This window comes from Cebus imitator, unplaced genomic scaffold (assembly GCF_001604975.1).
Source record: "Cebus imitator isolate Cc_AM_T3 unplaced genomic scaffold, Cebus_imitator-1.0 Scaffold243, whole genome shotgun sequence".
Classification (NCBI taxonomy): Eukaryota; Metazoa; Chordata; class Mammalia; order Primates; family Cebidae; genus Cebus; species Cebus imitator.
Genome location: NW_016107558.1, coordinates 3,150,192 through 3,168,046, shown reverse-complemented (window position 1 = coordinate 3,168,046; position 17,855 = coordinate 3,150,192). Strand labels below are relative to the sequence as shown.

Here is a 17,855-nt window from a genome sequence, read left to right as displayed (position 1 = left end):
TACGTATCTCACAAAAGAGGAAAACCATTGGCTGACAGCATGAAAATGTTCTCAACTTTATGAGATACTGAAGGAAATCACATTAAGCAAGATACATAATTAATACTCATGTGAATGAAAAAATTTATCTTTGGTAACATTTAAAAATTATTAAGCATTGAAGATGTAGAACAGTAGGATTCTCAGATAGTTCTTAGGGAAATTGAAATTGGCACAAGCACTTTGAAGGGCTTTTTGACACGTGTTATTGAATACACACATGCTCTTCCACCCACCGATTCCACACATACACATACCTTAGATTTCCAGAGAAAATTTTACATGTATACACTGAATATATATAAAAATATTCACTGTAACTTTTTGCAGTTGTTTAGAAATTAAAAACAATAGTAAATGTTTATCAACAGATCTGCATATATCATTAAAAGATTGAGGAGGAGGTTGTGAAAAGAGGCATATAAGAAGATACCCTTGATATTCAATCAAAACGTACAAAACAGGCTGGGCGCCGTGGCTCATGTCTGTAATCCCAGCACTTTGGGAGGCTGAGGCAGGTGGATCACTAGAGGTCAGGAGTTTGAGACCAGCCTGGCCAACAAGGTGAAACCTCGACTCTACTGAAAATATAAAAGTAGCTGGGTGTGGTGGTGATACTGGTGCATGTCTGTAATCCAAGCTACTCAGGAGGCTGAGGCAGGATAATCACCTGAACCTGGGAAGCAGAGGTTGCAGTGAGCAGAGACTGCACCACTGCACTCCAGCCTGGGCAACAGAGCGAGACTCCATCTCAAAAAAAAAAANAAAAAAAAAAAAAAAAAAAAAAAAAAAAAAAAAGCCTGTGAAACAGTACTAACTATACTAACAATACTAATGAAACTATACATATGTATATATTAAATTATAAGGACAACATACAGGAATAAAAACCCCCCAGTCCTGAGTGGTTGGTTGTTAACAGGGGTAGGGCTGAAGAAGATATAAGAAACAATGAGATTAGAGATGTATAATCAGCTTTATATTTTATTTTCTATGTTACGTGGTAGTACAGGTGATTATTATTTAGGTCTGAAAAATTAATTTTAAAACAGAAAATAAGATGGAATAAGAACTATTCATAAAGTCCTATTTGTCAAATTGTGGCACTTAGTAGTTTGAAGATCCGAGATGTGTCCATGAAGTGAAGTTGTCTATATTCCTGCTAAACTGCATGGATGATAATTGCATTTGTTGACCAAAGCTGTCGAGCACACTAGAAATCTTAGAGAACTTTCTCTACTTCAACTCTCTATGGTAGTTTTACTCTGAAATCACACTTTTGTTGATTTATTGCTGTTTAAAGTGAGTATTAATATTTTTAACTTCAATCGTAAGTTCTTTGAGTATGAGAATCATTTCTTCAACTTTTTTTGTATGTCTCTCAGCATCTAGAAACATGTTGGGCATATGGGAAGCACTTAAATGTTTTTTGTTTGGATGAATACAAATATTTATGTTGCAGTAAGACTTTACAATCAGGGCCTCTTCCTACATTAAATGCCTTTGGGTCTGCTACTTACCTAAGTGCAGACAGATAGCCAGGTGATTCAAAGAATGGGCTTTGGAGTCAGAATGCCTATGTTTGAATTCCATCTTCACCATCCTGTTATTTGCTTCAAAGAATTTAATATTTCTATTCCTATTTCCTTCTCTGTCAAAATGGGGACAATAGTAATTACCTGACAAAGCTGTTGTGGGGAATGCTAAGTGGAATATACACTTTTTAGAACCTGAGAACAATGCCTCACACATGGGAAGTGCTGAGTATAACTGTCATTAATATTAATATAATTGCACCTACCATACTTTGTTTCAATGGTTTGGCTCTCTCATCTATCTTTGCTATTAGCTCTGTTAGAGAAGGAAATGACATCTGTCCTGTTCACGTAGCTCAGGTTCAGATACCTCGTAGTCATTGAATAAATGCAAGCTGAGAGAGTAAGTTATAAAGCTTAGTCTTTGGTAAGCTCAATTTAAAGTAGCATTTTTGTAACCACAGAGAATCAGCTTGGGCCAGTTTTTAGGATCTCTTTCTACTTAATACTAGTGTTTGGATTTTGAGTAGTTAAACTGAGGCCACTGCTGCCTACTCATTGCATCTTGGAAGCCATGGTTTTTACCCCTCATGCTTTCTGCTATGCTTTATAGAAAACATAATTACCAAAATGACGTTTGGATTACTCTTGCTTTCTGGCATTTTGGAGAAAACAAAACTATTTAGAAGTTTTAAAATTTGGATCACCTTTATGGTTATAGGAATTCAGAGTACTTAGAATTGATTCTTCTATAAAAGGGTAAGTTTGGCCCAAAGAGTGTCAGCCTTGAATTTTTCTGTTTCCCCTTATTGTTATCAGCATTTATGACAATACAGCTTTCCATTGGCAGAGGAAACATGGAAAACAATGAATATTTTCCAGTTCCCTTTTTGTTTTGCTGGTTGCTCTTTGAAATATCTCATCATCATTCTGCCATCAACTACTGGGGAATGACATTTGTTACATATGAACATGATATGTATCTCCCCAAGTTATTGTATAATTATGTTCACTGTCTAAAATATTTTGTGGAAGCAGACAAACATAAGGTAAGGTGTGTGTAAGCCGCTGAGTTTGTTCATCTATTTATTCATACATCATTATTCTTTTATTCATTTGTTCATGCATTCAACAAGTATCTATTGAAAGCTTGCTATGTGCTTGTCTTGTGGAAGGGGAAAAGATGGAGGCTGTTATCTCATGGAGTTCATAGGCTGCAGGCCAGCAGGGAGGCTATAGATATATATAATATATATATATATATATATATATATATGTAATGCACATATATATTTACACTTTGCAATATATATATATAACACTAAGATATATACACTAACATATATAACACTAATATATTGCACTTATATATAATAATAATATATATTACACTAATATATAATACTAATATATATTACACTATTATATATAACACTAATATATATAACTCTAATGCATATGACACTAATATATATTACAGTAATATATATCAAACTATATGTATAACAATAATATACATGTATTACACTAATATATATAAACTAATGTACATATATTACATGAATATATATAACACTAATATATTTTCACTAATATAACACTAATATATATTGTGTAAAATTATATTATACATATAACACTAATGCATATAACATATAATACATATAACCCTAATATATATTGCACTAATGTTTATATAAAATACTAATATATGTAACACTCATGTCTATCACACTTATATGTAACACTAGTATATTACTGTAATACATATTACACTAACATGTTACGCTTATATATAAAACTAATATATATATTACACTAATATATATGACTAATATATATTACACTGATAGATAACACTAACATATATTACACTAATATGTAATACTTATAAAACATTTATTACACTATTATATATAACATTAATATATATTACACTAATATATATAACACTATATATAAAACATGCTAGTTTTATATATAGTGTTAGAAGGAAAGAACATTAAACATGCTAGTTTTATATATGGTGTTTTATATATATAACACTAACATATTATTACACTAATATATATAACGCTATATATAAAACACTATAAAACACTAATATACATATTATACTAATATATTAAACACTAATATATATATAACAATAATATATATTACATTAATATATATAACACTTATATACATATATTACACTAATGTATAACACTAATATATGTTACACTAATGAATATGTTATACTAATATATTACACTAATATATTACACTAAAATATATATAACACTAATATATGTTACACTAATATATATAACACTGATATGTATATTACACTAATATTTATATAAAACAGTTATCTGTATCACACTAATGTAAATATTACACTAATATATAACACTAGTATATTACAATAAAATGTATATAAGACTAATATATTACGCTATATAACACTAGTATCTATTACACTAATATATATACATGTATGTATTAGACTTTGAGGAATCGCTCTGAAATGTGATATGAATGCTAAAAGAGGCCTATGCCTTCAGAAAAGTTCTGCCTGAGGATAACACTTTCCAACTGAGATCTGACAAGTGAGTAGACTAGCTACCTGAGGGTGGAAGGGAAAGCATTTTAGGAAGAAGGAACAACATTCATAAATGGACAATTTTGAGAGATTAGAAAGAGATGAAGGAAGGAAGAACAGCAGGGGGAGGTTATGCCAAAGAAGTGAGTTCCTGCTAGGTCATGCCTGATCTTTCCAGCCAGTCTAATGAGGTCAAACTTTATCCTAAGAACACTGGAAAACCATTTATCAGCTATGACCTACTCATGACAAGAGGTCTGATAATTATGTGAAAATACAATATTAATAGATTGGAGAAGTAAGGTCTTGGTATGAAAGAACTTAAGATACCCAAAAGGTAATTTCTCAGGAGTAAATACTAGTGGGTATTTATTGTCTACCTTTTAGACTCCAATCTTGTGGAGTACAAGTGAGGCCTCAGGAGTGTCTTCTCCTTCAGTACCCTAAGAAAACTAAGGACCAAGACTCAGAATTGGCTATTCCAGCACAGGACTACTGAATACCCTGAGGATACAATGTCTAATAAATAGTAAAACAGAGTTTCTGCCCATGTAGCCAGATATTAGTCTATTAGGTGTTCTCAGAAGAGAATGGCTCTCTCCCCATGGATCTTCATGCATTCGCTTTCAACTGTTCGAAAAAATATTTTCTTTCTCCCCAGCAATCTGCCTTTCCCTTTTTTCCTGTTTAATTTCATCTCCTTCGGGTGAAAGGTCACCTGCTTTGATTAGGTCAGATCAAACTGTACTTTCTAGGAAACCAGGAAAACTTTTCCAACTATCAAAACTAAATGTAGGTTAGATGTCCTTGATGTAGGCTTCTGTGGCGTGTAATGCATTTTTATTTTTATTTGGCAGCACTTGTCATTCAGCATTGTGATATTTGGTCTGTTTTATGCTACTAGGCTATAAGCCTGATTAGGACAGGCATTTGTCTCATCAGTATCCCTGTTGCCTGCGTCAATTTCCTGTAAGAATCCTTAATAAACATTTTTACAATTCAGAATAAAAGGAAATGGGGTAATGACTATGAATACCATGATCATTCTGTGAATTGACTGCTTTCTATGAATATATAACTCTCAAGAATGTTATGGTAACTTTATAATATACTGAAAACATTGCAGTGTTTGTGTGGTTTTGACTTTCTTTAAGAAAACATTATGGAAGTCAGTTTCTGTCCTGGACCTTAAAGTAGCAGTCAAAGTGGTCCTTTTTCTCTGTCAATATATATGATGATCCTAGCTAAGACATTTCATTGCGTTCATGCCTGTTAGTCCCATGCACTAGGCTTGGTCTTCATGATCAAATTTTCCACATCTCTCTTGGTTCTCCGACCTAGGGACAATGAACAATTTCTCCCTTCACTTGTAATAGTTAATGCTATATTTGGAACCAGAACTTGTTTAACATATTAATTCTGTTTGCTTGCCTATATTATGAACATTGTATCACAAAGTGATTGTATTACGTAAGAGAGGAATATGTCAATATTTTCTCAGTGTCTACAATAATGTGTTTATCCATAAAGATAAGATGAAGTGTTAAAGCCAGCTTCAAATTAAGATGAATTAAACAAAATGAAAGAGATTTATAATGGTTTGGGATTGAGAGAGCTTACACAGAAAAAAAGTAATATGCATTACAAACATTTCTTAGATAGTATTTGAAAGGGAAATCCGACTTCATAAAAATATAATCATATTTTTAACTACGTCGTTAACTTATATTTACTTTAGTTTATCTTTTTAGAGGCAGGATCTTGCTCTGTTGCCCAGGCTGCAGTGCAGTGATGTGATCATAGCTCACTGCAGCCTCAACCTCCCAGGCTCCAGTGATTCTCCTTCCTCAGCCTCCTCAGTAGCTGGGACTATAGATATGCACCACCATGGCTGGATAATATGTTTTTTTTTAAAAAATTATAGTGATGAGCTCTCTCTATGTTGCCTAGGCTGGTCTCAAACTCCTGGCCTCAGAATGTGTTTGGATTACAGGCATGAGTCACTGCATCTAGCCCATATAGTTTAAATAAATGACTAAGAGTAGTAGAGTGGGGCAAATACAATATGATAAAATGGAAAGAATAATAGATATTTCAGTCCCCATGAGGACACATCATTGCTAGTTATTAAAGTTCACATAGTATATTTTATAATTCATAAAACAAATCCACTATAATGTCAAACATTTTTCTTTTCTAACTGGTTTAAGATATCTGAAACTTCAAAATATTTTTACTTCAAATGAGATCCAAGTTTAAAAAAATAATAAAACCACCATTAGCAACAACAACTTGGCTGGGCAGCGTGGCTCACACCTGTAATCCTAGCACTTTGGGAGGCTGAGGTGGGTGAATCACCTGAGGTCAAGAGTTCCAGATTAGCCTGGCCAACGTGGTGAAATCTGGTCTTTACTAAAAATACAAAAACTAGCTGAGTGTGGTGGTACATGCCTGTAATCCCAGCTACTCGGGAGGCTGAGGCAGGAGAATCACTTGAACCCAGGAGGCCGAGGTTGCAGTGAGCCAAGATCACGCCACTGCACTCCAGCCTGGGTGACAAAGTTGGGCACTGGGTAAAAAAAAAAGAAAAAAAAAAAAAAAAGCATCAACCACTCAATTACCATCAAACAGGAGGAAGGGGAAAAGGGCAGTGAGTGTTTAACGGGCAGAGTTCCAGTTTGTGGAGATGAAAAAGTCTTGGAGATAGTGCTGGTCATTGTCACAGAACAATGTGAATATGCCTAATGCAACTGAACCACAGATTTTAAAATGATCAAAATGGCAAACTTTTATTGTATGTTTTACCCCAATAACAACCAAAGCCTACTGACAGGAGATTGCTGTAAGGGTGCTATCTATGTGCCTGTATCTCTCTTCATTCATTTGACAAGAGTCCATTTAAACTGGCTCTGAGGACTTTTTTATATTTTAAAAATGAGTATAAATCTATATTGGCTTATGTTGGTAACAACTGTCATATGAAAAAGGCTGTTTTAGACAAAGAGTAAGTGATTACATGAGCATGTTCTGCTGCAAAATTTCCAGAAGAAAAAGAAATCATGAATATTTAAAAATTTTTCTTTCCCTCTCATTTCCCTTGCTTTTGCTTTATATGTGTGGTGAAAAAGAAAGCTATGAACTGAGGCTGATTTCTGAAGACTCTAACGACATTCATAAAGGAACAGAGTAGTAGGGAAAATTAGCTTCTAAGATCAGCACAGTAGGCAAGAAATCAGCAGACATGGGTTCTAAGACTTACTTGGTCATTTATTAGCCCAGTCTCTAAATGTCCCTGAGTGTCCATATTTTTCAACATGAAGTGGGGAAAATTATGCTTTTCCCATTTGACTCACAACGGGTTAATGTATGTAATCATGTTTTATGGATTGTAAAGTGTTCTAAAAATTTAAGCTGATATTCTTGTAGCTACTGGCACTACTATTAAAAATCGGCTTCACTAACGATTTCCATGGTATAAAATGAATAAAGAATATAAATGAGGAGTGACACTCCATTCTGTGTTGATTATATGCCAGGTTATGTCAGCCTAGGGATGACTTGAAGCAGAGAGGCTGCTACAATTTGGTTTTTTGATTTCCCTTATGGTTTATCTCTCTCAATCTGTGCACTGAGCAAGCAGCTCTCTCAAAAACCCTTGAATACAAATGGATATATATTCAGAAGAGATAGGTTTTGAGTTATTTGAATTCCAGTTATCTTTGGACAAAATTCATTTGAAAAGAGAAAATAAAGAACAAATTATTATCAAAGAGGACTAAACATTCCTTTATGAGAAACAAACTGGAACTCAGTACAATTGTGTTTCCTCTAAATAGTTGCTTTTGTAATATGTAGAGGGTGAGGTGCAACGTGCTATGACCTGCTTTAAAGAATGCATGTGAAATGCAAGCTATAATGCAAGAAACGCATGCTATGGATAATGAGGATGTGAGTTATTTTTCATTAAAGACAGAGTTACAGCTATGTCTGTGTGTGTGTGTGTGTCTGTGTGCCTCTGTGTGTGCATGTGTGTGTGTGTTTGCGCGTGTGTTTCTCTTCGTGTGTGTGTGTGTGTGTGTGTGTGTGTGTGCTGGCTCATTTGGAGATGGAGACAGAGGCAAGGATCCTTTCTTTCTACTCTAGGAAAGGTTTACGCTCCTTGAAAGAGATACTGTTTATTTTCTTACTATACCTTTTGTGAAGTATTGAGACTCTTGGATGGTGTCCTGTCACTCAGTAGGCTGAAGTACAAATGCTAATTTATTGCTAGACTGCAGCATTGTGATTTGCATTCCAAATCAGCTTGCAGATTCGCATTATAAATTGCTATCCTCTTGTTTCTTATCTAAAGTTTGTTCCTGCCTTACATCACTCTTCATTCCCCAAGACTGACCTTTAAAGAAATTCCCTTTCAAGAGATTCTCACTGGCAGCTTTAGCGGGCTAAAACCGTAACAATAAATAACAAAGACATCAATAGGGTTTTTTCTTCTAGTGATTTTCTCTCTTTTACTTAAGAGTCATATGGCACTAAGTACAATAATTACTTAAAACATGTATCTCTCAGGCTTAGAGCTTTATACTCAGTCCTTTGACAGCCACGTTTCTATTTCTTTTTAAATCTCAAAGGTGTGAGCTTACGAGTCCTGTCTTAGTAATAAACTTTTGCAGATAAACCCTGAGATGGTATAATTCCACCCTTTCTTGGCACCTCAAATCAAATTAACCAAACACTTAGTGAGGAGAGAAAAGGAAAACACGTTTTTTTTTTTTTGCAACGTATCTGACTGGGTGAAAGCCACTGCTGCAGCATAAAGAACCGACGGGAATCTGGGCTTTCCCACTCTGGAAGCAAAGGGGGGAATTATGGGTTGGTGGTCGGCTTCATGTTAGGAGGACACCCCTCCATCTGTTCACAGCTCAGCCTGTTTCCAATTTAAAGCCCAGATTTCAATACAAACCTCAATTTCTTTTCCCCATTTTAAATGCAAAGCAAGACTTGTGAATCAGAGTGTCTCTGCTCCCGGGATTCAGACCAAATTTCCCCCCAAAATTCTCAGGCTATTTGTTTGAATACCTGCTTACAGTGGTACACAATGGGCAGCTTTGAGAAGAAAAATTGATAATCTTCACGGAAGAGTAATTTGAATGAAATTACACTTGACAGCCCGTCTCCAAGCAAACAAGAGGAACGAGGGAGCCTGAGCTAAGCTCTGAGGACTTGCCCAAGCCACTGCTGTTGGAGCTTCCCAGGGAAAAAAAAAAAAACACCAGTTTTTCCAACATCTAATTGAGCTTTTGATTAATTCCGTGTACCAGATTCTACTGAAGAAAGGTAGCCATGGAAGAGAATATGGAAGAGGGACAGACACAAAAAGGTACTGTGCTAAAAAGCGTTTATTTGTAGCTAAGTCATTATTCTGCACTTTCCTTGTTTGCTTTAGACACTTGCCAGTAAGGCTAATGAATGTTTCTCTCTTGGAAGGCATTTTGTTCCTTCCTCTCCTTTAGTCTGTTCCTCACTTGCAGTAATGTCTGGCATGAATGTTGTCATTATTTGCAAATCTTTCAGATATAAGTCCCGAAATGCAGAGTCAAGTATTAGTGAGAAGAGCATTGCGGTATTGCAGTGAACTGTTCCTTAGACGAGTCTTTGTTAACCTTCGTTTATTTCGTGATTTCACACTTGCCAAGCTGGGTCAAGGGATACCTGGTGTGAGCCACAAACACAATATTTGGAGATAGTTAAAAATTTGGTGATGTAACCATTATCAATACCTTTGCATGGACATCTGATAGAACAAAGACCAAGACCATGAATTATCTTTTGGTTGGTGCACCTTTTTGAAGCAATCTTTTTTTTTTTTTTAATTAGGTTGCAGTTTAAGTTTAAGTAGATGGAGAAAAAGTTCATAAATTTTCAGGGTGTATAGAAACGTTAAGGTTTTGCTTTCTATATAGTTGACTGTAATTCAACTTCTGAATAATATACGTTAAAGGAAATTTTTGATGCGTTTTTAAAGCTTGTCTAGGTATATCTGGTTGTATAAGTTAAAGTGAAATTGCCATTTTTGTAGGTTGAAATGGATAAATATTGGTAATTTGGAATGATTCAATCAACTCAGGAATTTTTTTAATGTGTCAAATGGTAGCTTCAGTGGGAGCTAGCTTTCACCCCAGGATAGAGAGTGTTTCTCTTGTCTGGTCTTAGGCTTATGTAATGTCAGAGAAAATGTTTTCATTTTCTTAGGACTGAAACAGTAACACAGGTAATACTACATAAAGGTAATATTCAAGAATGGTGTTGAAAAAGAGTCAGCTATCAAAGTTAATTGCAAATGTATATAAATGCACTTATTTTAAAAAATTATTTTTTATCTGATAAAATATTTAGGTTTGAAGCACAGTATAGTTACCATATTTTTATTCGTTTAGCTAGGCTGGGTTTCTTCTCTTAATGTACATACATACATTTTGAGGCATATATGGTGCACACACACACACACGTAATCAAAGACCATTGATATTAAATATATGAAGGTTTTAGATAAGAAAGAGATAATAGATAAGTTGATTTTCCAGTTTTAGTCCTTAGTACCGTTATTAATGATAATCTGTAATAGAAACACAAAAATCTACATTGATAGCATGTGATCTATTTTTTAAATTAAAAAAAAACCCTCAGCTTCTTTTATTATATTCACAGATAGCCTAAGTGTTCATCAGTGATTTTAAATGGGAAATTTTAATGGTAATTTCTGTTCTTACAAGGTATCTCAATGGACTATTTTAATTTAGAATAAAATATCTTATGACAATATCTTTTTTAATACATAATGATAATACTTATTGGCCGATCAATTTGCTTAAGGAAAATAAACAGCATTTTAAATAGAGGAATGATATTCATCACATTAAATAAAAGCTTGAGTTAAATCATGGATTGTGGTACAGGTTGTATGTGTCTGAGCAAGGCTTGTTAGCTGCAGGAACCAAGAAAAATGATGTAATTAGTTGTGATTTTTTTTTTTCTCAGGTAACACTGAAAAGCTTTCTTTTATGGGGGTGGAGGCGGCAATGCTGTGAGGGAAAGAATTCTGTCACAGTGGGTTTTTCGTCATTAAAATATGCATCAGCAACAGTGGTGGAAGCAATCTTAAATCAGAAAAATTGTTTAGTGGTCTATCAGTTTGTAAATGTATATGAATATAATATTTATGATTTAGGTTTCTTTCTTGAGAAAAAAATTTAATTTTCTTCACTCTCAATCTTCTGTTCCTCTCAACTCTGCCTATGACACCTTTTCTATATAAGTTTGTTGTTAGAAAGTTACATTTGAATAGAAATGCTCTGTCGATATGTGCGTGGGTAGTAACTGTGAAATTTCTGGAGGAGCAATTTGACAAGCACATAAAATCGTTAGAGATTTTTCAAGAGTTTAGGGGGAGAGACTTAATGATCTATCTAAAGAAAAGCAGCATTTTGTGTTAGTTCTTACCCAGTTTTTCTTAGATTGCATCGGATTTTCTTAAATAATAATTCAGTTATCACAGAGTTTTCTTCCATTTGCAAGATGCTTTTTAGTCCTTTCTTAAAATTTAGACCTAGTCTTTTCTGTTACGTGTCAAAAAGACTTAAAATTCATGTTGATGTTTACTCATATTACCTTGCAAATTCAACTAGAATGTAAAATGGAGTGGTTTCATTAACTAAGTGTAATTTCATATGTTTGAAAATATATATACTTGAAGCTTAAGCACTTACAAAGATCATCCATAAAAAATATATTTTTCTTCATAGTGAGAGCCCCTTTCCCCTCTTAAGCTTTAAAAGGCAATTAAGAATAGTCCTAACTTTTACCCTAATTTAAGTATATGTGTTCAGTCAGAGAGAGAGAGGATAATTTAAAAGTATGGGTGACTTCACCCACCAGCCATTCTGTTCAATGAGCCCATGCTTGATGTGAAACGGAAATGGGGCTGATTAATCTGCTGCTCCATCCATTTCTGCCACCCTCCCCAAAGGTGAGTATCTCACTGTGCTTAGGGGAGTCTAGTATTTTAATAAACATGTATTTTGTTGGTAAAACATGGCATCTACATGAAAGCCACGTACTTCATCTTGTGTTCAGCTAAAACAATGGTATTCTAGTACTGAAGAAAAAAAAGGAAAAAAGAAAAGAGTGTTTTGAATTTGGTCTTTACGATGGCCATAATAAACCTAGCATCATCTGTCAGCAAAATGGAGATCCATAGTTACAAAATAATGCAACAAGGACTCCAGTTACTGCAGAGGGGTTGAGCAAAGTGAATAAAGAGATTTTGATGAAGATTTAACAGGTGCACATTTATGACTTGTAACCATGCAACTGTTTCTAGAACATTTTGCCAAATCTTATGAGAAAATATGTAAATGATTTATGGGTTTCTAATTAGTAGTGAATTGGGAGCAACAACACTGTATAGAGATAAAAAGAAAACAGCAATGAACAGAAAGAGCCAGCAGGTTGGAGCCTTCATACATTGGCTGAACTGTTCCCAACACCCACAACCCTAATGGATTTAATTTCTGAACATGAACATTCATGAAACAGGTCCCAAAATTACATGTAGTATACCAGAAATTTTTTAATCAGCACAAAAGTCAACAGCCACAGCGTCACTCACTATGTTTTCATAGTATAATAAGCCAGCAGCTATGAATCTGTGCAGTCAGTTTCAACCACCAACTTCTCCAACACCAAAGCCCCATCTACCATTGCCTCAATGGAATCAATCCTTGGTGACTCTCAGGGCCTGGGTCACTAGCAGACGTAGATGATCAGTCTCCATGTGATCAGGACCCAGTTTCATCATTTCAAACAGTAACATATAGCCAAAGTTTAATGGTCATTGTTCATCCTTCGCTCCATACCACTAACCTATTTGTCATTTCAGCGTATCTTTAACTTATTAAAACCAACAAGAATACATAAACGAGAGTTACAGGTTTATTTTGTTTTTCCTATCAATGTTAATGTCCATCTATCTCATAGTTTAAAATACTGTACAATTATTGTTGACCAGAGAGCCCATCATCATATACTTTATACATTTATATATACATATTACTATAAGGGAATCTATGCACAAAGCATATACTGTATACTGTACTTAATATACAGTATATTTAACATAAATATACAGTATATTTAACATACAGTGTAGCTTGTAAGCTGACTAAAAGCCTCTTCTGACATCTTTTTTTAATAAGATTATTTTTATCTTGAAAGATGACTTTAGAACCTAACTCTCCCTGAAGCAGACATCTTCCCTGAAGAAGACACACCACTACAATAAATGGAAAAAAAAAAAAGACGGTTTTGGCTCTGAGAAATTAGAAAATATTGGCCAACCTAAATTGTACAGTGACATCAGTGCCAGATGCTGGCCTAAGGACTTTACATGAATGAACTAATTGACTCTTCACAATAACCTTAAATGATATTAATGTTGAGGAAACTAAAAATCAAATAGGTTAATTGACTAGACCAAAGTCACATAGTAGTAAATAGCAGAACTGAGTTGTATTCTTTCAATAAATCAGAATGAGTCCAGGTTCTGAACATTTAACCCCACTCTCTGCACTAGATGTCCACAGCTGCCTGCTTGCCAGCCACACCTCCTTCGAAGGACTGCCTCTACCACGTTTCCACTGCACTCATCAGCTATGTTCTGTAATTTATGTTTGTGTTCCTTACCACCAACTCTGGCTTCTTTACCTTTGCTAGACATGAAAACTTTTTCAAGAGCAGCCAATCCCTAAGTGCACTAGCAATCTATGACTTGTAAGTCATGGACTAAATCCAAAAAGATGAGCTGGTTGAATTGGCCTTCTATCTTGAAATCTGGGATAGGTGATTCTCAGTATGCTCTGAGGATCTCTTTATCCTGCAGCACATTTTTATAATAACCATGCCGCCCCATCTTCCAGCTACTCTGGGCAAATCTCTATTCTTTGCAATCAAAAGACCTAAACAAAACAAATCTTCAGATCCTTTTAGGAGTCTTACATAAAGAGGCTTAGTGCTAAGAAATTTTCCTTGAGTTTAACCTGGTGGGTTGAAGCTGAACCAAATGTATATTTCATGTATTAAATTTCAACTTTGATGCCACTCTTTACTATATCCTTGATAATTTTGATTTTTTCCCTCACTGATCTTTTATTTTTTACAATTTGAATAAGTTTGTCCCCAAATCACTGCCTACCAGTAAATATTGGTAGTATAATATTTGGGGAACCACTGCAAAAAAATTAAATAGACAAAGTGTGTCTGGTTTATTAATAGATTTATAATCTTTAATATGTCATTGAAGTCTGTAGACTAGTGGCTAAGAAAATAACAAAAACATCATCAAAAACCTTTAAGCAGTCATTTAATTATAAGAATTAATAATCTGCTTCTTAGATGTTGGCTACTTACAGACCCATGAAAAGGGAACTGGTTTTGTCCATCTAGTGGACAGAATTAATCTCAGCAAATACTATCACAAATCATCTCTTCAGCTGCCATTTCCACATTTGGATAACAAGGCTAGAAGAAACAAAGAGAATCAGATTTTATAAAGCATATAGGATAAATCTGTCCTAAGATTTGACAGCTGTGCTTTTGCTAACATTGTGCTTAACCTCAAGTGTCCTCCTGGGCATAAGAAATTACTTTTACCCCTTGCTGTTTTCAAATGTAGTTCTATGACATCTATCAGTAGGAAAATTAGTTACATTTTTAATAAAGTTGAATAGATAGTCTCAGAACTTCTGCATTGTTGTGGTTACTATGTCTGCTGTGGTTTAGGTACAACATTTCAGAATTTTATCATTTTATGTTTTCATTGGATCAGTTGCTGATTATGGTGTTTTTTTGTTTGTTTGTTTGTTTTTTGTTTGTTTGTTTTTTAGTGTCTGTGGTACTGTTTATCTCAGAGATCCAAAATATTAATAACACATTTCTAATGTCTTGTTAGGATGATGGATATGAATAGATTTTTCACAATATCATTAAAATGAGTGAATTCACCTTTTCAAATAAAAGTGCTTGATATAGTCACTTCATTAACTCCTTGAATTAAATTTTAAATATTTAAAGAGACTAAATGAGAATTACAGCGTGATGGATAGTTATTGATGGTGTCCTTGGAGTGAAGACTTCTAAGAGATGGTTTTTAGAAATTAATTATTCTTTAATTCATTAGAAGACAGTGGCTCATAAGGGAGTCACAGGATACAAGAGAGAACTTCTAGTTTGTCAATTGCAAACTCCATTTTCCCCCAAGCAAAAACCCCTTCCCATGATTCAAAATGTTTGACAGTTTTCTTTTTCATACATTGAAGGCAGACTGCCTGGCTTACTTTCAAAAATCCTTTTGGATAGCATCCATACTAACAGGTGGCACAGCTGTGGATTAGCTGACATTATAAAATAATTCATGTTTTTCCATGTGCTTTCAAGTTGTGACCATTGTCTTGGATATTCTTAACCCAACAGTAACTTACTTATTTGTACTGTGAAAAATACAAAGAAAAACAAAAGATAACTGATTATTTTTTCGAATTGTGAGTGGGAAATACAACTTTGGTCAAAGATGAGAGTCAGTTCCTTATTGATGTCTGTTTGTAGAGTACAATAGGGAATTAAATTATAATGTGAAGAAATTGGAGGTCAGAAAAAAAAGGAAGAATGAATGCTGGCTTTTAAATATTGTGTTTTTTTTTTTTTAAACTGTTGGCTTTAAATGAATTAGAAGATGTCAACATATGAGAACATTAACTGGTATATATAACCAGATTCATTTCCAAAAGAAAGAAAGACACTTTCTCATATTGTTAAATTGTTTAATGTTTTTGGACTTAAATTGTTATCATATGAGAAATAATGAGTTTTAGTATACTTACCTCCATCAAAGAGAGGAACTGGATGGACTCTATCCCTGAGAATGAGGCTAGAAACATATAAGAGATTGTACATATTGCCTTGTATTAGGGAGTGATCATGCTTTTTCTTCCTTATCAAGTAAAAATGAGGCAATTAAAGTATTTTGTTAATTAGCATTTTTCATTGATTCATAATAGAACTTTCAATTTCTAGGAAATGATTTTCTACATTGTTACGATTGCAATTAATACTCCCCATTAGAAGGGTTATTTGAATGGCGAATTACCTATTCTTTCTTAAAAAAAATAGAATATGGAAGAAAAACTTTGCACCTGTATTTATTATCTGATTGTTATTTTATGCAAAAAATGTTTAGTAAATAATTCAAATTAAGAACTAATATGTGGCCAAATTTCCTTCCCCAAAAAACTTGACATCTTTTTTTTTTTTAATTGTTTTGAGATTTTTCTACACAATTTCTGTGTTGGTGGATATCTACTTTCATTTTTAACAGTCTATACCATACCAATTTTTCAGTTCAGTTTAGTTATTGAACATCTGAAACATAAGTAATTTTACTAGCATGATTTATTTTTCAAGGAAAATACTAATAATAATAGCTAATGTTTAATAATCCAAGCACTGTTCCAAACATTTCATGTAAAGTGTCTAATGTAAGTACATCTTAACATTAGTTAATAAATGTTGATTACAGTTTTTTTTAACAAATATCAAATATTTTTTGACTTTATGGTCATGCTATTTAGTCAATGGTGATTGGGTTTACACACTACAGGAAACTAAGAGAAAACCTCACACAAACATCCAGAGAAAAAAAGAATTGTCATGTTACAAAATGAGATAGTCTTTCATTTCAGTTCCAAGAAAGATTATGAGGTGCGCAGAAGGGAGAATGAGTCAAATGATTGCTCCATTTTTCTAGTTGAAAGTTTATTTTTCCCATAATCAGGGCATTTAAATTCTAATTTTTGGAACCACGGACTGTACATTTCAGTGGCAGTAAAGAATTGTCTTTATTTTTCTTCAAACACCTTTCAATGTTTTGCAATTAGAAATCATTATTAAAATAAGGATTGAGCATTGTTTGAGCAATGGAACTCCTAGATATGACACTGAATGTGATTTGTCCATTTAAAACCAAACACAGGCTTTGAGAATCTCTGTCTTAAATAGTACCCATATATTACCAAAGCCAGATTTATGTAGTGGTTTATTGTCTCAGAGACTTTATTTTAGCTTTTCATCAAGTTAAAATAAAAAACCCTTTTAGAAAAGAATGCTTTGAAAACTAGTCATAGAATAATTGAACTTAAAACATTTTAAGTTCCTGCTCAACCATTCACAGTAGAAAATTGTAAATAAGTCATAAGATCTAGAATCCAGAAACCTTGCACTCAGATTGTCTCCATGAATTTTAAACAGGTAGGAGAGCCAGCAGTTTTTCACTTGACCATCATAATGAGTAGCTAATTGACTTTTGGTTTCCCAATCAGATGACTTTTGTTAAAACCGTGGCTCCTTTTCTCCACCTTAATTTTCTGTATAACTTAATCTGTATTATTCATGTTTTTTCATGTGCTTTCAAGTTGCGACCATTGTCTTGGATATTCTTAATCCAACAGTAACTTACTTCTTTGTACTGTGAAAAATACAAAGAAAGGCCGGGCACGGTGGCTCAAGCCTGTAATCCCAGCACTTTGGGAGGCCGAGGCGGGTGGATCACAAGGTCAAGAGATCGAGACCATCCTGGTCAACATGGTGAA

General features: G+C 34.0%; 1 protein-coding gene across 3 annotated transcripts in view; it reads left to right on the top strand.

Annotated features, from left to right (window-relative positions):
- The window catches only part of GPM6A (glycoprotein M6A), a 375,929-nt gene that overhangs the window by 183,810 nt on the left and 174,264 nt on the right, over positions 1-17,855 (top strand). Inside the window, exon 1 of one of the 3 annotated variants that reach the window (XM_017498542.1) lies at positions 8,514-9,538. The exons of the other annotated variants lie outside the window; for them this stretch is intronic. Coding sequence (XP_017354031.1) covers positions 9,502-9,538 — 37 coding nt within the window. The 5' untranslated portion in view covers positions 8,514-9,501. Of the gene's footprint in view, positions 1-8,513; positions 9,539-17,855 lie in introns of those variants that run through there. 3 annotated transcript variants of the gene reach the window in all.